We start from the raw sequence: 25101 nt of genomic DNA on the forward strand, positions 1-25101 counted from the left end.
CAGAGGTCACGGTTTTGCTTTTCGTTGTACCTCGCGAAAGTGGACACGCACGTGTCCCCATTTGTGGTATATAAAAACAGAACACAACCATGGGGGTGCGCGAGGAGCGGAAAATTCCTCACTGGTGTGCACCCCTGCCATGTCCATGTATGCGATTAGTCAGAGGAGGGCTCATGGCATGTGACATGAGCCGTGGTGAAAAACCCTAGGAGAGAGAATGGGCATTGTCTGTGGGGCACCATTCGAAGATCGAAGAAGCCAATGCTTCGTGAGTGACAAGTGCAGCAGGTACCGAGTCCGGAGGTGCAGCACCAAGAATCCATCATTCTCGGCAACGACCGGGTGAGGCTACCACAGAATCGCAGCATTCTTGTCACAGCGGTTTCCGGAGCAGCTGCACCACTCCACCTTCGTTGGCAGAATGGTGTGGACCCACAGTACAGTACCTGGGGTGCCACGTCATCACTTAAGCCACAGACACTTGGAAGAAGTGACCGAGACGGCAGCTAGGCCAAATCACTTCAACTTCGGTGACATTCATGACGACGACTGTGAAACCGGCAACAAGCGCATTGTCCGGTTGCTTTTGAGCAACGACGACTGCAGGACCTCATCAAGAGCATCTAGGGTGAGCACGACGCGACATAGATGATAGGGAATTGACTTAGACAGCGTGCCGACCGGACACTTGCCAAAACGAAGAAATGAGCATGAAAAACATTTCATTTTGACACCCTGTTGATAAAATTGCAGGCTGAAGATTCCACCGTGAAAAATTTAGGAGTAGGCATTGATGAGCTGCTTTGTCGAATGCTTTCGCCAAGTCAAGGAAAACTGCATCACTTTGTATGTTAATAGCAACATTTAAGTATCGGTGGCGTAGAAGAGTAGCTAGTTGTGTTTTTTAAGGTAGTCCCTTGTAGAATCCGGGCTGAGATTGGTTAAAGGGACCGTGCAACACTTTTCTAAGAAATCATGAAATATCTTGATTAAAGGAGTTTATTGCCTCACGAAATGACTGCCGTAGAAATTTTTAGAATCGGTCAAGTACGAGCGGAGTTACAGGGATTTGTCGCACGCTTCAAGAGCTTTTTCTCTCCTTTCGTATCGGCAAGTGTGCTGAAAGCTACGCAGGGGGAGGATGACAAGGCGGCAAGAAGCTACGTCGATTCGTCGGAGCATTTCATGACCTTGACCTCTTTCTTTTCTGTTTTTTTCTTCGAACCCACAGCTTACATTCAGTGCGATTATGAGCAAGCATGCAGGCACGTTGTGGCATCCTGTGGCGACTGCAGTAACTATTCAGTTCACGACGCTCAAATCAGCCAGTGGCCGTGGACTTTGTGCTCATGATGCGGTCATTTGGGTTTATGGTATCATTTGTCGAGAGAAGAGCGAGTGATTTCAGACTTACTTTGCGAATTAATGGTAAATTCCAGGCTGCGTGCTGCACTATAGCGTTTGGCTCACATGTTCTCAGGAGCCTCGACTACCGATGAGCAGCTTTTTCTGACCATGCTCGAAAAGTGTTGCACGTCCCCTTTAAATGCAGTCGTTAGTTTCAAATGAGGTAAATATACATTGGAATTAATTTGGCAGACATGTGCAACAGCCAAGCTTAGTGGGGCGAGCGAGAGAGATGCAGACCATGTGCAACGCGTCCTAGACAGCAGGCCCTTATCACATCGTGCTACTTGGATAAAAAAACGCCAGGCCTGCGCTGAAATCGCAGCACATTCACCGCGAAAGCTGGAAGAGCGGCGTTTCAGAGCCCGTTGTAAGCTCTCTTGAGGCTACAATACAAGTACACTAGAAAGGTACCCACTACGCCATAAATCGCAATTTTTGTGAAGTTTGGAAGCACCTACTAAGCCATTATTCGTCGTTCTGCGGAGAAGCGAGGCACCAGCTACACGTCTGTAAGGAATTATGTGCACTTTGTTGACGCGACGACTGATGACGATGAAAAATTATGGCTCAGCCCTTTGTAATGGGTTGGAAGCTTTAAACGGCCCACCAGTTATGTAATTTGCATTGGGTGACGCCCGGTCGCTATTTCCTTCTCCCGTCATGCAGTATAACATACATTGACGTGGGAGAGAGACGGGGGGGGGGGGGGCGGCGAAGAACTTTACTGAGACCCCGAAGAAATGGATCATGCGCTTATGGGCTTCCTTGGCAACCAATACAAGTGAGTGCACTTGCTAGGAACCCACTACGCTATAAATCATTGTAATTTTACTGAGACCCTGAGGAAATGGATCATGCGCTTATGGGCTTCCTTGGCAATCAATACAAGTGCACTTGCGAGGAACCCACTACGCTATAAATCATTGTAATTTTACTGAGACCCCGAGGAAATGGATTCTGCGCTTATGGGCTTCCTTGGCAACCAATACAAGTGCACTTGCGAGGAACCCACTACGCTATAAATCATTGTAATTTTTGAGAAGTAGGGTAGCAGGCACTGTGCCATTTTTCGTCATTCTACGGAGAGCCGTGGTACCTGCTAAATGCGTGTAAGGCATTATGCGCACTTTGCTGATGCTGTGCCTGATGACGACGAAGAATTATGGCAGAGCCCTTTGTAATGGGTTGGAAGCATTCAACAACCTACTTGTTGCGCAATTCGCATTGTGTGACGCCTGGTTACAGAATTGGCGTTGTGCGACGCTTGGTGCTTATTTTACTATTCTACCACGCTATACTATTGCATATGCTAATGTGGTTCCTTCCCGACATGAAGCCTGTGTAGGACCTCTTTGCAAAGCAGTTTCAAGCACCGGCATGGCTCAGAGGTTGAATACTGGGCCTCCCACGCAGAGGGCCCAGGTTCGAACCTCGTTCCATCCTGGAATTTTTTTTCTTATTTCGTTTTTTTTCTTATTTCGAGCGATACTGGTTACGGACACAGGTGGCGGCGGACAACTACGGCGCCAAAAACGGCCGGTGGAATGATCTCATAACAGCTTTCGCTATAAAATTTCTCTTGCCAAGCCTGGCAGGATGAAAGCGGTGTTGTAAAGATTTGGTGCAAGGAAGTGCAATGTCATAAAGCAGACCACACAGGCATGCTATCTGAGAGGTGCTGCTTTAAGTCGGTGGGTAAAACACTTGTCTTCTGAGCATTGAGTCATAGGCACCGTGCATACGTTAGGAGCCGCCACAGTCATGCGCTGCCTCTAGCGCCACAGCGGCCACGGCAGCAAACTTGATGGAATTTGGGAGCAGATGACGCAAGCGGCGGCAAGCCACTGCGCCGTGTTTTGCCGCTTCGCTTGACGTATTTTCATTTCCGTTGGCTTTCATAAGACGTTAAATTGTTAGCAGCTGTCACAGGGCCGTAGTGTTAGTGCTTATGCTTCTTTCCGCCAGGCCTCGTGCACCCTCAGGCAAACTCAGCAACATAAAATGCATGAGCTGGGGGAAAACGACAATGGAGGCGACGAGCACGTTGAACGAAACGATCACAGCTTGTCACCGCCGGGCTAACGCGGCTGCAAACTTGGTGGAAGCTTGAAACAGACGACACCAGCGATTGCACTGCGTTCCTTGGGCAATTTCAACCAGTGCAGCCGAGCTTGTTGCACGATGTGTGTTTTGCTAGCCATGGCACTGCAAAGCATGCCAATTATTATATTACATTTGGGTTCAGAGAGCTACGTGTCATAGACAGTTTCTTCCAAGGAGCTTCCCCGGGATTGTCAATCACGGGGAAGTGCACACCACAGACGCGAATAAATGCAGCGCAGTGATTCCACTCCTGCGCCAACTGCGCCAAAGTGCGCCAAATTGTATTTACTGTGCCATTCTGATAATATCGACGAAATTTGCGCCAAACTGCGCCAAAGTCTCGGGTTTGGGGGCGTCTATGACCGGCAATCGCACCGCCGGCGCGTCAGAACATGTGCAGCTTGATCTTGGGGCTGCCAATAAAGTCGCAATCATGGACCAAGAATTATTCCGCTGAATAAATAGCGCTAGCGCGTGCGTTCCGAGTAAGCCACGATGCCATGCACGGTGCCGACGCAGCTTCTGTTCTGCAAGTCGGCTCGACAGCAAAACGCGCTCTCCGCAGAGGCTCGTGACGTCTAGGCCTATCGGTAGCGAGAAAGTGCGACGGCGATTCATCGGCGGACGTCGTCTGTTCCAGAAACGCTGCTGATAGCTCGTTTCAAGCGTCGCACGGCACGTAAGGAAAGCAATGTTCAGTAATAACTACATGAGTGCCGCTAAAATGTCTGTCACTTCTGTTTCCGGACATCGCGGAATGAAATCTGGGATCGCTAGCAGTATATATATGGAACAATATCGAATTTTCCTTGCTTCGCGTTTATGGAAGAGCACGCGAACGGTGGAAACGCGTTCACACTTTTCCTCAGATATACTTTATCTATGGATCTTCATTCGGAAGAGCTTTTTCGTAATTGCTTATACCAGCACGTCCGAGTTTAATCACTCTGCGGTAAATACCCCCTAAAAGGCCCTGCCCTTTCGAGCTCACGTGCTAGGGTTCCATTTCGAAGTTTTTGCTTGCTTTTTAAAAATGTCATCTCATTAATAAAAGCATATATCCTGGTCGGAGCAGCCGCAAATACGCAGCTGTCAGTAGCGGGCCCGTCGCTGACGGCCCACAGTGAAACGGCTACCCCATGTTACACGTCCGCCCCTCGCTTTCGGGGGTCAATAGCTGACGGGTAAAAAAACTCAGTTTCGCTTAAGGGCAAAGCAATGAATGCGATACCAAAAAATTGTATTGTTAAACGAAGTAAGGCTAGCAGCTAACTCTTTTGGATTCGATCTCGCGTAACTCAACAAAACGCTGGTTTAAGGGACTATGGCCCCTCCAGGAACCGAAGCGTTTTCTTGCTCCGAGTTCTCTAAACGCGAAGTAAGCGTTGAGAGCACAGCGAGTTTACAAGCTGTCTCCTGATGCCTCGAGATAGCGCGCGCGCAAGCAACTGCGCCCTTCGAAAGATACGCCCCCCCCCCCCTTCCGCTCCCCTGGCGTCCCTTCATGCTCCTTACGAAAGACGGGCGGGGCGTTTCCTCTCTGTTTGATGAGCACTCGACGGCAGGCCCGCACGCGGGAAGATGTTATCTCATGCGCTGTCCGTGCGGCGGAGACAGACGGCCGGCTAGTTTAATCTCCGCTTCAGCCGCGTTCGTCGCCAGCGCTCGCGAGCTTTTACCCGCGGCTAGAATAAGCGTGGTGAAGTTATTAATTTGGACTTTATACGGAAAATTACGGCAACGGCGACGGCAAAAATCCGCCGAGAGTGTCCATATAATTGCTATCGTAAGGGTCAATTTACGGGGCAGATTTTGCGCCCCCCCCTGCCCCCCCTGTGCGCACGCCTATTCTCCTGAGATGATTTTTTCCATGAGATTTGCAATGAATCGAAATATTTCTAGCCTTCATAAGAGCCCCGTAATAATACTCAGGTGCTTGAATGTTAATGCAATATGCTTCTGTATTGCACTCCAGGATGTAAAATTCGTTGCTCCAAAGTGCTCCCAGATGCAAAATTATCTGCTCGAAAGTGCTCCAAGATGAAAATTTTGCTGCTCCAAAGTGCTCCAAAACGGAAATTTTGCTGCTCCAAAAATTGCTCCAAATCAGAAGTCCTCGGTAGCATCACTGATGCAGCGGGAAGATCTGTGAAATGTTGCTTAACTTTCGAATCTTGCTTTTTTATTAATATATTTACAGTACATGTAATGTTTTCGGGTCGATGAAAGCAGGGGCATCCGTGCGACCACCTGCGACTGCCGTGCCGGAGTCGCAGGAAAGTGTAAACACTCCGCAGCAGTTGCATTGTACCTGAATGAAATGACTTGCGCATTGAAAACGAGCGAACCGCGGTCATGGAGCCTTCTTTCAACTAAAAAGGTCTACCCAAAGCACTCAAATGTTTGTCATAAAAAATGAGAAAAGTGAGCGAGCTCTTTTTTTTCTCTCCTTTTGTCACCTCGCTTTAGCTCTGATCACTCCATGAACTTACTACAACTTGCCCACTTGTTTGCGCCCTCAAAACCTTTATTGCAAATAATCTGGAGGCAAACTTCTGCCTTCACAGTTCGGGCAGAAAGCGCCGGCGTCGAGCACGTGCTGAGGTTTTTCGGCAGCATTGAGTGCCCTTTGACTGATGTGTTCCGGGCAGAGGCCAACGATGCGGCAGCTCAATCTTTACCACATGCTCCTGCTTCTACTCAGACAAGGCTGAGCTTGTTTGATTGGGAAAGAGACTGCGAGTGCCATTATCACAATTACAGTGTTCATTCAGAAGGCAGGACAAATTTTATTGAAAGGTTTGTAGACTGGGTTGACTGAAATTTCTCTTTTCACATGTAAAGTTTAATTTTAGGAAATGCAGATGTTGAAGCAGATTATTTGCTTAATTTTATGTAAGCTCTCAGGTATGCAGCTGAGTATACACAAGCAGTGTGTCGCAGTGCCACATCTGGAAGTTTCCGAGTTGTCAGCGCGCATGCTAATATATAGAAATGCTCAGGCAAATGAACTTTTTTTCAGAATTACTGCAACAAAGGTGGGAAGTATTACCTTTCCACACTTCCTCTTGGCAATGAGTCTTTGCCCTGAGATGTACATTTAGTGCACTTATTGAGGCTGGTAATCTTTTTTAAATGCGAATGCATTTCTTAGTCGGGCTATGTCAGGTGTCCGGCGTTGTCCGCGCGCCTCTGCGCTCTCACTCCCTCTCCCATAGCCACAGCTGCGGGCGTGCGCGCTTGTCCTCGCCCCTAGCAACCGGAGCAGGTGGTGCGGGCGGAGTAGCGGAGAGTGAGTGGAGAGGAGGAGCGCGCTCTTGCATGTGAGGGCGCTCGCATTCCGGGGGGGGGGAGGTGATTCTTAAAAGGAAGAAGGAAATGAAAATGGAAATTGGGTGTGGAGTGCACGATAACTGTCTCTCAAGTGAGGACACCTCAACCGATACACTCACGGGGGATTGGGGATTGAAGGGACAGTGAGAGTGAAAAGAGGATGGTAAAAGAAGAAAAAGAAAGGCATGAGGGGAAAAAAAAACGGTGGGGCAGGGTGGGGGGCAGGAGAACGGGCGGCCGAGTCACCATGGTGAGCGGCTAGAAAATTCGTTCGACTAGGCCGGCATCCTCGAGAAAAGCGAGTAGGGCCGCAAGGGCTGATCGGCGACGGTGCATGTGGCCGGTGGGATGGAGCAAGTCCTGTAGGGTCGCACACGGCAGTCCGACGAGGCGGTACTTCATGGCAAGCCGCCTCCGCGCAGTGTTGAGAGAAGGGCAGTCAAACAATAGGTGACACAGGGTTTCGATCGCGTCGCAATCGGTGCAGTTCGGTGCAGCGGCGCCGCGAAGACGATGCCTGCGTTCCGCGGGCCACACAGAACCGGTCCTCAGAGCAAGAAGAAGCGCGCGCTCGCGGCGAGTGAAACCAGTGGCTGGGATGGGAGGAGGGGGGTGTCCGGAGGCGACCCGTGCGTCAGGATGCTCGCGCACCAGCTCCCGGCGAAGGTTGTTGCGTGCCGAGTCGAACGAGCTGGCGTAATCCGTCAGCGAAGTCTCGGTGGAGTGTGCTCGTTTTGCGAGCTCGTCTGCAGCCTCGTTGCCCGCGATGCCGACGTGTGAAGGGAGCCACTGAAGGACCACATCACAGCCTCGTTCCTGGAGGGCCAGCAGGCTGAGAGCGGCACGCTGAGCAAGAAGGGGGCCCCGTTCCTCCCTCGCGAGCTGGCGCAGGGCATGTTTCGAGTCGCAGAAGATTGCTGCGCTGGTGACGGCCGGCGAATTGCGCAGGAGGTCGGCAGCCAGCTGGAGCCCGACTAGCTCAGCTGTTGTTGAGGATGCACAGTATCGCAAGCGGCACTGTCGTTCCGCGCTGAGCTGAGGGGCTATGCAGGCGGCCGCGGCTGAGCGATCCTGCAGGACGGACCCATCGGTGAACACCTGCGTCCTCCCGGCCAGGTCCTCATACATCCGCGCCGCGGCCTCCTGAGCAATGGCACTGATGGGGGTGTGGCGTTTGGATCGAATGCCCGGCAGGTGCAAGTTCACTCGAAGGGGCACTCGACGGTGAGGGGGTGGCCAGCGCGAAAGGCGTGCGGGGTCGTCAGCCACAACACCGTCGTACACGTCGATAAGTTGGCCGACACGTGAGTTTGGCACAGCACGTAACCGCGAGAGGAGGGGACCTGCATCAGGCGCTCGGTGGAGACGCTGCAAGTGGCACAATGCGCGTAGGTCCGCCGTGAGCGACGCAGGCCACGCACGAGCCTCCGCGAGGGTCTCGGCCACACGAGAGCCACGAGGCATTTCATGACACATGCGGATGACTCGGCGGTGGTCCTGGTCGATCACTCGCCACTGTGGCACCTGGAGTTTGCAGATCGGCAGTGCGTAGTGGATGGCAGACAGAGCCATCGCCTCGTAGATGGTGCAGGCAAAGGCAGCGGGGCAGCCGTTGCCGCCTGCGAGTAGTTGGCGCACGGCCGATTCCACGCGACGCGTCGTCTGTCGTACACGTCGCACCGCCGGGAACCATTGGAGGCGATTGTCTATCGTCAGGCCGAGGTAGCGGACGTTGCTACTCCAAACTATTGGTGCACCATCCAGCTGAAGGCACGGAAGACGTCGTCGGGCTTCAGCACGAGGGTGGACGACGCGGGCCTCGGTTTTCGGCGCCGAGATCGCGAGTCCGATGTTTCTCACGAAGGCGGCCACACATTGGAGGGCCTCCTGCATGCAGGCACGCACCACCGAGCACTTTCGGGTCGGACCACGCACATACAATGCGACGTCATCAGCGTACACCACTGCGCGAACAGGGAACACAGCCGTTTCTGGTAGGCACTTGACCAGCGGCGCGAGTACCAGATTAAACAAAAACGGGCTGAGGACGCTGCCCTGTGGGACGCCACAGCTGACAGATCGCGGCGCACTTGTCGCCCCGCCCACGCGCACAGTAAACGTTCAGTCAGTGAGGAAGGCCTGAACGTAGTTCAAGAGTTTGCCCTCAACACCTAGCGCGCGCACAGCACTGAGGATAGACGAGTGGGGGAGCGAGTTGAATGCCGACTTTATGTCAAGGAGGAGTAGCGCATCACGGGAGCTCGGCGGAGCTCCCGTGTGTGTGGAGAGAGTGTAGGAGAGGGTAGGTGCAGTGCTTCGCCGCTCCTTCTCTCGCCGTTCGCTCTCTCTCCTCCCTGCGCCACCGCCTCAATGCAGTGCGTTTGAAACGGGTTTGTAGCGTTTGTGCTGCCTTGGCACAGCCTGAAAACAGCGCGTTCTAAACGCGTTTGTGCTGCATTGAAGGTGGTGGCAACATCCCTGAGGTGATTACGAACGCATGTAGGAAGCGTTCGTTGAAAGAGGCGCCCAAAAGGGAGACACTTGAGCACGTCGATGTGTCCAGCTTTACGCCATTAAAATTACTACGCCGTGTACTCTCGGCGCAAGAAATGCATTCGCATTTCCTCACGATTCCCTTCGGGGAGGTGGGGGCATTTTTTTGTACCTTCTAGGCGCACAGGGTAATTACACGCCCCGAAGAGAAGCTAGGTGAGCGTGCAAAGCGTATGGCCACACAGACGCCATTCAGTAGTCCGGTATGGATTGCAGAAAGAGCCAATTGCTTGAGCTGCGTTTGAGCTCCTCCAAGGTGTGAAGGTTGTGGTGGGAATCGTTGCGCATTCAATCATACGAACACAGGAAGGAAAGGACAGAGTAAACGGAGAGAGCACAAACTATCAACTGGCTCTATTCCTTTGGTCGCTGCATATATATGCACTTTTTTTCCACACGTCCCAAATAAATCAAAAGAAGGGGGGGAAAAAAGAGAAGGAAACACATGACAAGGATACCTCACGTCAAAAAACTCACCCAGCAGGAAGTTCTTCTAAAAAGTGTGAAGGTTACTCAATTTGGTCTGGAAACTGGTAGAATCGTGTACCTGGAGAATTGCTGTAAATGTTACTGCACCCAACAACGTAGCAATTATTCCTAGAGTTCCGCATTCCTTGAACAGACAACCGACAAAATGAACAGCCCGCGAGAATACCGCGTGCCATCACCGCGGGACCGTGGAGCGTTCAGGGCGAGCGGGTGAGAGTATCCCGTCAAGACTGCACTTGTTGCTGCGAAAGGCGCCTTCATCGGCGGTGGAGTTACGTCTGCACGGAGCCTATAGGCTCGTTGGCTTTTTCACTGAGTGGCGCATGTGCATTAAAGGGACCGACAACTGCTTTTTCTCGACCCAGTTTTTTACGGTGGGACAGGAAGCTCACCCTTCGTAACGTTTGTAGCTGCAGTGGTTTATCCGAAAAGCACGTAGTTATTTTATAAGCAGTATTTTTCGATCTGAAAGGCTCCAAACACGCATGGAGGCTTGCTCCAGCAACGATGAAAATTGATAGCGATGCCGCTAGCCCTCGTGAAAGATGTCGTTCTCCTTTCGCAGGAGTTATTGTAACTATGCTTAACAACATTTATTTTGAGCTTTCCAACCATTTTTGAAAATAGCAACCTGTTACAATGAGATGTGTGGCTTTATACACCTTCCCGGTATTTGTACAGCGTTGTTTGCGCCTGCGCCTGTGTCATGGATGGCTTGTCCCAACGTCGTTACTCCCTCGATACACGAGCCAAGCCAAGTAATCGAAAACGTAACTGTGCATATGCACGGCCTCACCGAGAAGCAGCACGTGTCATTTCTGAGACGAAGTGTAGGTGGCAAAACTATGTCGCTCCAAAATCTTAGCGACCTGGAAACTGCGTGCACGGTTAAATGAGCACGCTGAAAGGTTGCTCGAGATGCGCTGACGAGCATGCGATCATTACGTCACGCGAAGGCAGCGCCACTTTAATGTATACTACTAACGCAGGCCTATATGTACATTATTATGGAGTAATACCTTTTAATATAAAGAAATGAACAATATTTCAATACCAAAAAAAAAATCGGCGACCGCGTACAGCAATCAACGGTCACGTGGCCGTCTTCATCGGATCATTCATGTTTCTGCCGCCAGAGGCGCCACAGGTCATTTTTCGCGACTTTCAATTAAGAAATAAAAATATAAATCCATCTCTCACGAAAAAAACAGGGTTGGTTTGAGTCAGTGCAACGGACAATCTTTACATCAGTGAAGTCAACTCATTTCATATTCTGGGCAGTTGTCGGTCCCTTTAAATAGGACCTAAGATATCAAGAGCACCAACCACCACAGGTTTGAGCTTAGTGAGGCCTATTAAACTGGTGTGCATGGACTATTAAGGCACTAGAGGCATTGCCAGAGTGCTATCTGTCCCAGGGCACCCAAGGGGAGGGCTCGTCCTTCTCTTGTCTGTATCAGCACTGCTGCAATGACTGCAAATTAATCCTTGTTGTGCAGCCGTCACCCAAGAAGCGTCGTATAATCTCGGACAGCAGCTCTGAGGACGAGTTCCATCCAGGCCGAAACGAGGTCGAAAGTGATTCAGACTCGATCAGCAGTGGTGTGGACGAGGACACCATCTCAGACCCGGCGCCTGAGTCACCTGAAAAAGTGAGCTACGCTTTGTCCAGGGCTACTGGAAGTGCACTAAGAACATCTTTCTACACTTGCTTTTGCAAGCCTTGTATTGTGCAGCAGGATAATTGGCAAATGAAGTGGCCAAAGATTCTGATAGAGATGCTTTATGTACTGTTCTTATTTTTCTGCATAAACGGTGGCGTGAATTGTCAAGAGTACATCGGAGCAGCTTTTTCAGAAGGCAGCCTGATTTGTAGCACCTGTCCTTGCTTTAACCTTTTCACTGCCGTGTTTTTTTGTTTTGCTCAGCTCCACACTCCCTGCAGGTCTTTTTTTTTGTATGTTATGTGGAAATTTGTTGAGGTGAAAACTTCAGCACAAACCAGGACAAACCACAAAGAAGAGATGAGAGAAGCACTGGCACTGTGCTTGTCTTATCTCTTCTTTTCGGTCCATTCTGGTTTGTGCTGAAGTTATCATATTGAAAGTTATGTACACACTAGACCTAACTAAAGTGTTATTGATGTGGAAATTTTATGCTAGCAATGCAGTAGGATGCTCTTCAGGACATGTAAACATTTTTACATTCTCTCATCAAATAAAATGTTGCGCTCAATACAAGCAAATTAGCAATTGCAAAAAATCTCAAGTAATTAACATAATTATAGTACATAATTAGTAACAACATAATTAGCCATTAATTCAGAGTGGCAGAGCCACTAATTATCCGCTTTCTTCGGAGTCCGTATTGATCAAGAGCTTCTGAATTTCTTCGTCTCTCAAATAGCGTGCACATGTGGCGCGCTGACTAACGAACGAAGGCTGCACTGCGAAGATGCTGGCAAAGAGACGTGAACTGACATGGATGTAGAAACATGCACTCCATCTGTTCTAAAAAATTTACTACAAGTTATATTTGTTTATACATGTCCTCTCCGTAAATGTCTGGACATGCCCACATTATTTTTTTTACAAGAGTTGTCTTGTGAGTGGCAGGGAGTGATTTAAAGGGGCAAAACAAGCATACTTGGGATTGGCAGGGCCCGTGCGTGTGTGGTCACCCGAGTTATCTCGCAATTGGATCTGAAAGGGTTAATAGCAGGTTACCTTAGCTTTGGAATTTGAGGATAAAAACGAAAGGCAGTGGTGCTTTTGCGCATGCAGCTGAATGAAGATATGAAGAGGAGATTTTTAAAGGGACACTAAAGGCAAATGTTAAGGGGGGAGATGGTACCTGGGGCTATCTTGTTCATTTTCTGACCAGATTCAATGAAAAATCACAGATATATATGTATGTATTTCTGCGTGCTGATTTTAAAAGTGCAATAGTTTTTTCTTTGGCTGAAATAATTAGAGCTCATTAAATATTAATTACTATTATTTGGTGAGACAATAGATAATAATAAACTGGGCAGAAAGTTATGTTTAATGCATGAGTGGAAAGCAGAATGAATAAGAATCACACTGCTGCAAGCAGTTTTCAAATCCAACAACAATTAACAATTTAGCAGCCCATTGAAATTTAGCATTTAGAGTACAGCTACTAACGATCAAGAACAAAGGCAGTTAAAAAAACTATAGTAGAAGAAAAGAAGGAATTTGCTTGCAGCATTTCAAGTTTTATGCATTTAGCTTCATACAGCAAAAAACGTTACAGCTGTAGCTATTCTAGAGCTTGAGCAATTGCTGCACCAAACAAGCAGGGGGAGTAAAAGCTTGTTTTGAGAAAATGCAAGAAAAGAGATAAAGCTCATTTTGAACCACATGTAATAGAAGATACTGAAATATTTTTGTTAGATGATTAGTCTCCACCAGGGACATAACCTGCATGCCTAGTGCTGCAGCACACATCATTCAGAAGCAGCATATCAATATAAAAGCCCAATTTTTTGCTTTTTCTCAATCGAAATGTAGCTTGTTTTGGTGATATAAATTGCTGTTGGGGCTGAAATATCAATCCAAGGTGTAAGAAACTTTGTCAGCACTTGTGGCAATGCCTGTATGTTACAAAAATACTATATTTCAGAAAATTGATTTTTTTCCATGATTTTTCATCTCTAAGACCAGTGTGCCCCCGTCGACGTTGATTGTTGAAATAGCGTTCCGGAAACCTCATAGTGCTTGTTTCGTGCTAAGGAAATGCTTATTTTGAATGAAAATCACTTTTTAGTGGTTCGCACAGCATTAGCGCACTTCAAATCACGCGCCTGGAAAGGCCTCCTTACGTGCATTCGCCTTTCCCAACGTTGCCCGCCTTTACTGCCTGGCAGCCGACACTGTCTTTTCTGCTCTGAAGGGCACATTACACAATATCACGTGGACGCGGCTTTTTGTCGAACTTTTCGTTACAGCGACTTTCATGAGCGTGCAAGGCACACGCAGCAGTACGCGATAACGAAACTACCACTGAGACATGACTGCACGAGCAGAGCGCAGCTGTGCAAAAACGGAACTTTTGCCCAACCAGCACTGTTCTCCACTGTAACGTCAAGTTCTTTTCCATGAATCAAACAGAAACGCACAAGCAGCATTTGGTTACGTCTTGCAATGCTCAGAATGTTCTTTTTTAATCATGAGTAGCTTGAATACTATAATTTGTACTCGGGACTCTTGACGTCATCGGGCTCGTTCCAAAACGTCCAACTGGTGGCGCATAGTGTCCTACATTTACCTTAATTGCTCAATTACCAGAGCACTGCTATTGATAATATTGGCGTTTTAGACGTTCTCAAAGATTGACCTTTCACTCTGACATAAATTTTTATTTGCATTTAGTGTCCCTTTAATGAAGGTTTTTGTTCTGCAAACTTTTCTGTGTTCAGTAACTGAGAGCTGAGCTTGTCGGTTGGTGTTCAGATAGGGTGTTCAGGTATTCAGATAGGTGATAGGTATTCACATTGGGTGTGCCAACACGGTCACAAGAGAGAAGTCAACACACCAAAAACACCGACTAACAACTGAAAAGGTGCACAGTGGTGGCAAAGAAAGTAGGCACGAAAACTTATCTGGGCGTGCCCAGGCAAGAGGCGATACCTATCAATATGGCACATGCAGGGGTCTACATGAGATGTAACTGTTCAGGCATTTGGTTTCTCGTTTATGCAAGTTAATCGACGGTTGGCTTACCCATGTGCTACCACAATTACTGATATTCCAGGCCTCAACCGTTAGACGTTCAATCATTCCTCAATTCTGTGCCTGTGTAAAACTGTGCATTCATTGAATTTCGGCGTCCATTTAAACTCTCAACAATGTAACGATAGCTTAGATGGTGAGCCTCTGGTTAGCGATCTCTTATGTTCCATTAACATCTGGTTAACACAGCGGCCGTCTGCCCTACGTAGATGCCTGGGCATGCGTAGGTAAGTTGTGGGCCTACTTTCTTTTCTGCCGCTGGGTGCCTTTTCAGTTGTTAGTCAGTGTTTGTGTTCTCTTGACTTCTCTTGTGTCTGTGTTTGCAAGCCCGGTCTTCTAACATGAATTCCTCCGTTGAATCCAATGTAATGGATGGTTCAATGATAACATGTCTGGTCAGGAGAAGGTGTGATCAAAGGAAGAAACACACTCGCAAAAAAAAAAAAAAACAAAGGCCAACCAAGAAGGAAACTACTTAAAAGTTGAATGTTGTGTATTGTTTTCCGACAATTCAGGAATTCTTGCTACCTTGTTTGATTTATTGCACTCTTTGTGCAGGGTGTGTACGCAGTAGAATCACGATGATACGAATTCCTTGAGGGCACGCAAAATACCTGTATCATAACAAGCTGTCTTGCATGTGAAAAATTAACAGTATGCTGAACTTCATGTGAAAATTCAATAGTGCCCAATTGTTTGTACCTTTCTGCTCTTGATCTCTCAGATTAGCCCTGTCAGAAATGCACTAAACTCTGCAGTGATATCGTCACTCATGCTACTGGCTATTATAGAGGGATGTGGGGACCAGATTGCAAAAAAAGCTAAATAAATGTATTTCGTTGTGACATCTGCATGCCTAATCTGCACTGTATCAAAATGGTTTTGCTGACGACGCACTGGGAACACCTGAAAGAAACCCTTTCAGCACGGATGGTGAAAACAAAACCCAAGATCACACAAAAGGACAGAAGGTCACCAAGCCATCTTTTATATTTCTGGCTACTGAGCCACCTGCATCTTGGGACTGATAGAAAGGTCAAAGTTTCACGTTTCCATTCCTGCCTTCCTCGCCTACAATTGCCACATGAAAAAAAAAAAAATTCATGGGCCTTTCCACTTTGTGAAGGTGGTGGATGACCTGTGGAGCTGTGTAGCACACAGCACGGAAATGACAGAATTTTGATGAAACATGCAGAAAGTCCCTTTCGAGCTTTGCGTATGCTCTATTAAAGTTATCGATTTGAGCAGCATGCATCTTTTTTCCTCAACATGCATCATATTATCTGGCTTGCCGTTTCGTGCATAATCTTGTGGAGCCATTTGAGCAGCGTGCATCAATTTGCGGCGCATTTTCCATTTCTAAACATTTTAGTTGACCAGTGGCGAGTAGTGGGGTTTGCCCAATTTCTGTGGCACATGCCTTCTATTTCTGTCGCACGTACCTGCTAGGGGTTTTTCTGATGACTAGGTAACTGTTCGCGGAGTTTCAATACATTCATATTTCGTACTACTCTTAGGGTGGCAGTCAGATCAGCGCCCATTTAGTTGCCGTTTGGACCCGGTCTCTGGCCGTGGTCGCTTTTACAGCGAAAGCTGTTATGAGATCATTTCAACGGCCGTTTTTGGTGGCGTAGTTGTCCGCCGCCGCCGCCGCCGCCGGTGTCCGTAACCACTATCGCTCGAAATAAGAAAAAAAACGAAATGAGAAAAAATTTCCAGGGTGGAACGGGGTTCGAACCTGGGCCCTCTGCGTTGGGAGCCCAGTGTTGTACCTCAGAGCCATGCCGGTGCTTGGAACTGCCTTGCAAAACGACGCTATACAGGCTTCATGTCCACAAGGAACCACATTAACATATGCAATTTAGTGTAGTAGAAGAGTGAAATAACAACCACGCACCACACAACACGAATTCTGTAACCAGGCGTCACACAATGCGAATTGCACAACGAGTGGGCTGTTGGATGCCTCCAACCCACTACAAGATGCTCTGCAATAATTCTTCGTCATCAGGCACAACACCAACAAAGTGCGCATAATGCCTTACATGTTTTAGCGGGTACCACGGCTCTCCGTTGAATGACGAAAAATGCCATAGTGGCTGCTTCCCTACTTCACAGAAATTATGATTTATAGAGCAGTGGGTTCCTCGCAAGTGCACTTGCATTCGTTGCCAAGGAAGCCCATGAGGCCATCTTTCATTTCCTCAAGGTCTCAATAAAGTTCTTCCCCCCTCTCTCTGTCTCTCTTTCTCACGTCAATATATGTTATATTGCATGGTGGGAGAGTTAAATAGCGACCGGGCGTCACACAATGCGAATTACGTAACTGGTGAGCCGTTTAAAGCTTCCAACCCATTATAAAGGGCTGAGCCACAATTCTTCATCGTCATCAGTCGTCATGTAAACAAAGTGCACATAATGCCTTACATATGTGTAGCTGGAACCTCGCTTCTGCGCACAATGACGAGTAATGGCGTTGTAGGTGCTTCCCAATTTCACAAATATTGTGATTTATGGCGTAGTGGGTACATTGCTAGTGTGCTTGTATTAGTAGCCCCAAGAGAGTTTACAACGGGCTCTAGAAATGCCCCTCTTCCAGCTTTCGCTGTGACTGTGCTGCGCTTTCCGTGCAGGCCTGGCATTTTTTTATTGTTTCTTTTTATTTGAAGTTAAAGGCCGTTTATAGTTTTCTGTTGAGCAGGTAACTGTTCACGAAGTTGCAAATGGCCTAGTTATATACAGCTTCGCTGTAGAACTCGGAAACAACAAAAAACCAGTATGACTAAGTTAGTGATGCCTGCACACCAGCATGCTAAAAGGTGCCTACGGCAACCGTGGACTGCTGCTATGGAGCAGTGCTTGCCTGCTAGGCCTTTCTGCAAAGATTTTGTTCAAGGGATACTAAAGGCAAATAAGAATTTATGTCAGAGTGAAAGCTCAATGCATGACAACTTCTAAAACGGCAATATTATCAACAGCAGTGGCCTACTTACCGAGAAATTAAGCTAAATGTATCACACGATGAGCGCCACGAGTGGGACATTTTGGAAGTAATCCCAATGACATGAGAGAGTCCGACTACAATTAATCACTCGTAATCAAACTAGCTGCAATAAAAAAAAAAGAACCTTCCGTACATCAAAAGACGTAATAAAATGCTGCTTGTTCGTTTCTGTTTGATTCATGGAAAAAAAGAACCTCTTTGGCGTTGCCATGGGGAACGGCGCGCGTGGTTCAAAAGTTATGTTTTCGCCGAACTGCGTTTCGCCCGGCGCCCTGCTTCACTCACGCGGTCGCGTCTCAGTGGTAGTTTCGGTATCGCGTACTGCCGCGTGTTTTGCACGCTCGTGAAAGTCGCTGTGGCAGAAAGTTCGACGAAATGCCGCATGCATGTGATGTTGCCGGATGCCCGAATGGTGCACGCCGCCGCGCAGTAAAGGCAGGCAACGTTGGGCACGGCAGCAGTGACGTGAGAAAGACCGCTTTCAGGTGGGGGATTTGAAGTGCGCTAACGCAATGTGGACCACTAAAACGTGACGTTATTTCAAAATAACCACTTTGTTGGCACAAAAGTAGCACTACTAGGTTTCTGGACTGCTATTTCAACAATCAACATCGACTTAATATTTGCCTTTAGTGTACCTTTCATCCACCGCTTCCACGGACACTGTGCTGTGAAGCATTGTTTGTTTAAAGGGGTTATGAACCACCCCTTGGGCTTGGGGAGGAAACACATCTTGCGGAAAGCAGGCACAGCATGAACAGCTCAGACGGTTCTTCCAGTCGTGTGCAGCACGTAGAGTTCAGATGCAGAGCGCGAAGTTGCCATTTTCTCAGGCGCCTTCTTTTCATACAGAGGCCTGTGCTCGCTATCTTCACAGCTGCCGGCACCTGCTGTTTGACATTGAACAGCAAGTAGCATGCTGATAGCTTATAGCTGACATAAATCAAGATTGGCATTTGGATCAGATGTGTTTCTTGGCACAGGGTGCCGCCACATGCCGGTTATACGGCTGCTGTTAGGTATCACGCACTGTGTAAACGATGCCTTCATGCAAATCAACATTTGGACCTGCAAAAGTTTGATATTTCGTAAAAAAAAATTTTTTTTCATGTGAGCCACGCTGCATTAAGCCAAAATAAATGCCCGTGTATCCAGCATCCGGCACGGAGTTATGCTGCTGCCACTCGTGTGCGTCAAATTGCTGGTGGAACGTCTTGATTGTGAAATCATTATCATACAGTGGCAAACGAGTACGTGTGGAAACTGAGTCATATGGACACCGACGTGGTGTAAGCCATAAGTAACGCGTGACTGGAGGCGCACGTGTGTCCGTTATAAAATGCCTTTTTAACAGCCAATATCATTGTGAATCGCCAAGGAAGTCCAGTCAAGTTGCCTCAGCCTGCAAAATTTGCCGATTTTCACCCACTTGTTACAAACTGCTCTCGCGAGTGTGCTCGTCGCGGCCACTGTGTGTCCCAAATCCCACAGTGATCAGTCTGGAGAGCTACTGCAGTGTGGGTTTCTCACTGCCACAGACCACGAAAGCTTCATTAGTCCAAAGTGCAATATAAAATTATTTTTCTAAATAAGAACTGTGTAAATTAATGGTATGCAGTTGTAGTACTCGTAGTTCTCAGCACTCGCAGTACCCTAATAATTCTTTCACGGAACCCAATTCGAGAACTCGTGCCAGTGGGTGAGGGGGGTGTGTTCTCTAGGGGTTGTCACCCCACCCCCTTTCGAAAACCAAGAAGGGATGATGGTCCCCCGCAGAAACGATATGTGCCGTGCTCACCTTATCATCAGTGTATTGCCAAAATGCACATCTTGTATGTTGCGGTGAAGCCAGCAAATGACATCATTTCGTGATAACAAACCCACCACTGTAGTCTAGGGGTTATGGTGCTCGACTGCTGACCTGAAAGCACGTAGGGGTTAGGAAAAAAGATTTTCAGCCCTGACAAGGACAGTAGGAAGACGACGCACTGTTAGACTCCTTGTGTCTTCGGGCATCTGAAGTTTGTCTTGAGATCACGTGTATATGGCCTCTTTGTGTTGCTGCCACCTATGCAGAGCCCCCCTCGCAAGCGGCCTACTTCCAAGTCAGCTGCAGTCCTCGCCAAGGTAGGTTGCTGTGGATATCTTAAGCTTGCTCTTATGTTGGCTGACTAATCACAAACTTCTACATTGCAAGTCTTGAATACCGTACTTTCATATCTGGCATTATGGCTAGCAGTCTGGGATCATGGAGCTAATTGCACCCTCGTCACCCCTGCAGTAATAGGCGCTGAAGCAGGAATGAATGCAGGTTTATTGAGTTAGTTGTTTAGGTACAGTTGACTCTCGTTAAACGGAACCTAAAGGGACCAGGAAAATGTGTTCCATTTAACAGGAGTTCCGTTTACTGAGAGATGAACAGGGGTGCAGAATTCATGTACGAAACCAATCATATCAGATTCAGTTGTTCCATTTAAGCAGCAGTTCCGTTTAACAGATTTCCGTTTACTGAGAGTCTACTGTATAGTCAACTCTGGCGTGACGTCATGTCACCCAGGCATTCACACATGCGCTTGTGTTTACTGACTATTCATCAGCATCCTGATCAATGTTAGTGTGAATGTCGTGAAAAAGTGTGAGTTGAGATTCACGAGAAGCCAATGTGGACCTCTGCTGAAAAAGTTAATGGTATTCAGAAAGTTGACAGTATTGGTGTAAACGACAAGCTCCGCGGCTTTTGAGGAGACTCATGCCTTTCTTTCATAGTTCGCGCTAAAATGTACCCCTTCGATTTCAACCAACTCCCCCAGCAACAAGTTTTACTTAATTAAAGGAAGTTAGCAAAATACACAAAGCGCTGAAAAGCAGAAAAATAATGCAAGGAAGAACATGCACGTAAGGGGATGACAAACCACTCGTGTTGCATGCAAAGTGTCACCGCTATAAACGCACAAAATAACCGCGAGTTGTGACGGCCACACTATAGTGATGGCCACTGAGTGGCGGCTGCTGGTTGTGGCCGGGCGAAAGCCGATAAATCTGCAACAGCGAGCAGTATTTATTTTGCTTATTACGCATTTTACTTTTCTAAAGTCTGCACTATTTACGTCCAGTGTTGTGTGAAAGTTAGTTCTTTATTTGTGCTTAATTTAAGGAAAGAAGTAAGAACACTTTTCTAGCCTCATTCCCAGCAGCCTTACTTACCCAGAAAAATGGTACTTTCATAAGTCAGCCTTAAGTGTGGTTTTTGAGACTTTCCGTGAACTTATCTCAAACTTTTTTTTGTTCTTTCATGAGTCAGACTTTTTGCAAAAGTTAAGTTCTGTTCTTGAATACAGGCATACGTGAACATTGGGACAGGGGCTCACAGCTCTTAACTGTTAGGGCTGCTGCGGAAGTTCTAGCGAGAGTGACTGCCACTCCGCTAGCGCGTGGTGCGACCCAGAAGAAGGGACAGGTTGGCACGTGCAAATTTGTGTGTTCATTTTAATTAAGAACCCCTATAACTTCCAATCACAAGACATGGGCTGCATGACAATTGACTGTTGAAAAATGTGCAACTGGCAAAAGCTTGTTGAGCATTTGGTATTCTTTAGTGCTTTTGAGTTGATGCTGCCAAGACCAGTGGATAAAATCATTTTTTGTGAATCAATTATTTTAGCAATACCGTCAGGAGAGAATGCGATGTCTGTCATAACCAGGGGATTGAAGGTTGGGGAAAATTGGAGATTACTATCAGATTCTTTAGTAAAAACAGAACAGAACATAGAGTTCAGGGTTTCTGCTACTGCAACATTGGGACTGGGTTTACCTGTGTCATGTCCAAGCTATGCAGCTGTTTTGGATTGATCATTTTCTGAAGTTGTTTTTGTTTAGTAGGCAAGAAATTAGACGATATAAGTTTGAAGATAGTATGCTTAGCCTCAGCTAAACTAGCGTCATTTACATTAGCTGCGGTGCGATATTTCTTCTATGCATATGAGTCGCTAGAAACTTTTGCTTGCGCCAACCGAGGGGGATGTTACGCATTCCTTTATGGAAGTCATAGGAATGGATTTTTTGATTACCTATGCACCTCAGGTTTATGAAATGACCACATTAGTTCAGGTAGAGTGGGAACAGGAGTCCACCGATAAAGGACGCCGAAACTCAGTAAGTTCTCCTGTGATATTCTAGTAATCATATAATCAAGAGTTATAATTTACCCATCTTTAGGGGGACAAGTGTACATAGAAAGGATCCGAGAAGGGTCACTTATTTCATCAAGATTTATTTCACCAGGATCATATCTAAATATCAATCAAGGAGGTTAAAGTAATGAGTGCTTTGTCTAGTAATGGAAGCTACAACTTGAGGTAGGTTAAATATGAGGCACATGTTAACCAAATCACTTTCAACATTTTGCTTAGTGTTGTCAGTGATCAACTGGGCTATGTAATTAAAGAGAAGTCACCGGATAACAAAAAGCTACTGTGATTGTAAAGAGACATCACAGGCTGCAGGGCGCCATGGAATTGTTTGAGAGCTCCAATAACAACAGGTAGATAGGCAGCTCTGCTGTTAATAAAAGCTTTTTGAAGGGCAATAGGGGTGCAGCACAGGTTGCAGGGAGCTGCAAAAGAATGCCCCCTTCTCGGTTTTTTTTTTATTGCGTCTAGGCGTATGTCACAATGAGGGAGATGTGAATAAATGGGTGGAGCCATGTTTTCAATTAGTACCACAACTAGGCAACCGCATGACTCAGTGACTCTGCACAAACTTTCGTGCTTATTTATTTATTTTTTTATAAACATTGCTGTCTCTCTATGAGACATACAGTCAACGTCCGATTTTTCAAACTCCCTAGGGGCCGCGAAATCGTCCAAAAAATCGGGCAGTCCGAAAAAACAAATTCATGCTTTTTCATTCCGCTCAAGCGGTCAAATCGCCACAGTCACGTCCGAAATAGCCTTAATGCCTCCCAGTACAATTATGAGGCATTTTGATCCGCGCCCAGGCTCTCGCAAATACATTCGGTAACCCCGCTTTACGTACGTGCCAACCGCCACTTTTGCATCTCGCGATGAGCGCCGCTGGTAACAGGAAAGCGCGGAGTAGATTACGGCTCTCTCGCATGGAGCATTTGGAAACGATGACGCGGAACACAAAGACTGGCGGAAGAGTGGACGACTCGTCCGGCTTTCCCCGATGCGTGTGCGCATGTAAACGATGCGCACACACATCGCCGATACGCAGCATTTGCTGCCGTGTCAAGCCAATCGTTTCTAGTTGTGTGCAGCACATCGCCAACTAAGTTGACGCCGTTAACTGTACTGTTGCTGTATCGTACGCGCGCATTTATCTGAAAGGGTTCGTGATGCGCACTTTGTTCCTGACCGCACACGGGCGCGGCAATAGCGAGCTGGTTTTGTCCGTGAGTGGCACACTTACGGTCTCGCACCAAGAGGCAGCGGGAATGGCGGCGCGGCGCATTTGTGTTCTCGCCTATTAAATGCGTGCAGTACGCATGCAACTGCGCTAGGCCACATGCACTATCGAGCAGTTAACTGAAGATGCTTATCGTAAGGGTTGTCAGCGATTAAGCCATACTGGCGCGTTTGCCAGCTGCCGCCATCACGCCTCCGTGCATTTCCGCTGCTTATCCGTAAAGACATCGCCGCACGGCGCCGTGATAGCGGCCCCTTTGAATTTCTGGTCTGCTTCACCCCATAACGCTTCGGCATTGCGGCAAAGCTGACTTTCAGACTCTGCTACTTTCGCAAACAGATCGACTCGCGAAAGCGCTGGTTCGAACCTACGAGATGATAGAAGTGGCAGAGATGGGGGCTTCAAATAATGCTTTTCGGACCTGCAATTTGGGCAAAAAGTCCGAAAAATTGGACGCGGAATAGTTTCAGCATCCAAAATTTCGGACATTCTAATACATTGACGTCTATGGGGCTGGTGACGGTGCCGCGAAAGCGTCCGAATTTTCGAGCATGTCCGGAAAATCGGGCGTCCGAAAAATCGGCATTTGACTGTAGAAGGGCTGGTTCAGTACCATGTATTGAAGATAAAAAAAATTACAGCATATCCACGGGGTGAATGATGATGAGTGGGGCGAAGCTCCGGAGGGCATCATCGGTAAACGGTGAATACGAGTAATTCGCCCCACTAAAGTAAACACGTGAGAAATGTTAAACATCAAACTTTCTCGCATCGGCTGCTCAACAGTCACCTGTGAAGCGCCGGCGGTGGCCATTTCTCCTGATGTGGGGCTTAGCTGGAGAAGTTCCAGAGGGATGGCCTCGGGACTAAGGCCTCACAGTCGGCGACTGTAGCGGTGGACAGGAGTATCCACTGCAGGAACGGGTTGCGGGATCGGACTGGCAGAACCGCTTCGTGAAGGGGTGGTGAGCATCAGGCGTTGAAGTCCGAACAACCGAAGACCCGAGCGTCGTCTTCCTCAGAGAAATCGTGGTTGCTGCTCGAGCTTCCCACTTCGTCGTCCTCAGTTATCAGCCGGCCTTGAGCCGTGTTTTCATCATATACAAGTACCGCCATCTGGCGGACACTCCACGAACTAAACGAGAGGTGGCTACTACATACATCAGGGACGCACGACCCACGGCTTAAGGAGCTTCGCCCCTAAAAAACACAGTTGCGTAATATAACAGGTTAAAAGAACACACAGAAGGGGTAAAACAGATTTACTCATTGCAGATCAAAATTACAGTGCTGTCAGATATTAAATTTAAATATTGAAACATTGAAAGTACAAGAACACAGTCTGTGTTATACATCATGTAAAACAAAATACACAGAAGAGGTAAAACAATTTTACAGGTTGTAGATCTAAAGGAAAATGCTATTATCACAAATGTATTTTACACATCTACAGAAAATTAATTGTTCCACAGGCAGTCATCCAATAGAACCGTCAAGCCTGTTCCACAAAATAGAATCATTGACAGGAAGGAAGAAAATTTAAAGCAGTTCAGTTGCGACTTGAGCGGGACTAGCTCATCGAAGTCCACCACAATCACTGGATTCCAATGTGATGTCCACAGCTAGCGGGCTTCATTGCAGGTGCGGCGGCGTGGGCACATATAAGAACACAGTGATGCGCAACTTCAACGTAGGCCACATATCACTTCGCCGCCCGCCAGACACAGAACACACACAGACAAGCAGCGGAATTGGCGAGGTCTGCATTGTGCACATCAATCACAAGTAACAAAGAGACTGCGCTCGCCGCCACCTATGTGAGAACTGTCAAGAACGCCTTCCACACATACACACGGGTTCTTGAAACGTGCGTGCATTCTCCATCATAACGGACAAGTATAACCACCACATCTCTGCTTACCGCATCTGGTGTTGGTAATACGTCTGTTTCTATTGACATCATTACGCAACTGTAAAGAACTGGTTATATAACACATGTGCAACTTCAACATATTGTCACGTGGTCGT

At 47.6% G+C, this 25101-nt stretch overlaps 1 protein-coding gene across 1 annotated transcript in view; it reads left to right on the plus strand.

The window, feature by feature from the left end:
• The window catches only part of LOC119384060 (DNA mismatch repair protein Msh6), a 260639-nt gene that overhangs the window by 26883 nt on the left and 208655 nt on the right, over window positions 1-25101 (plus strand). Inside the window, exons 5-6 of the mRNA XM_037652348.2 lie at window positions 11388-11540; window positions 19723-19773. Of these exons, the coding sequence (XP_037508276.1) occupies window positions 11388-11540; window positions 19723-19773 (204 nt within the window). The remainder of the gene's footprint in view (window positions 1-11387; window positions 11541-19722; window positions 19774-25101) is intronic.

Source organism: Rhipicephalus sanguineus, chromosome 2 (assembly GCF_013339695.2).
Source record: "Rhipicephalus sanguineus isolate Rsan-2018 chromosome 2, BIME_Rsan_1.4, whole genome shotgun sequence".
NCBI lineage: Eukaryota > Metazoa > Arthropoda > Arachnida > Ixodida > Ixodidae > Rhipicephalus > Rhipicephalus sanguineus.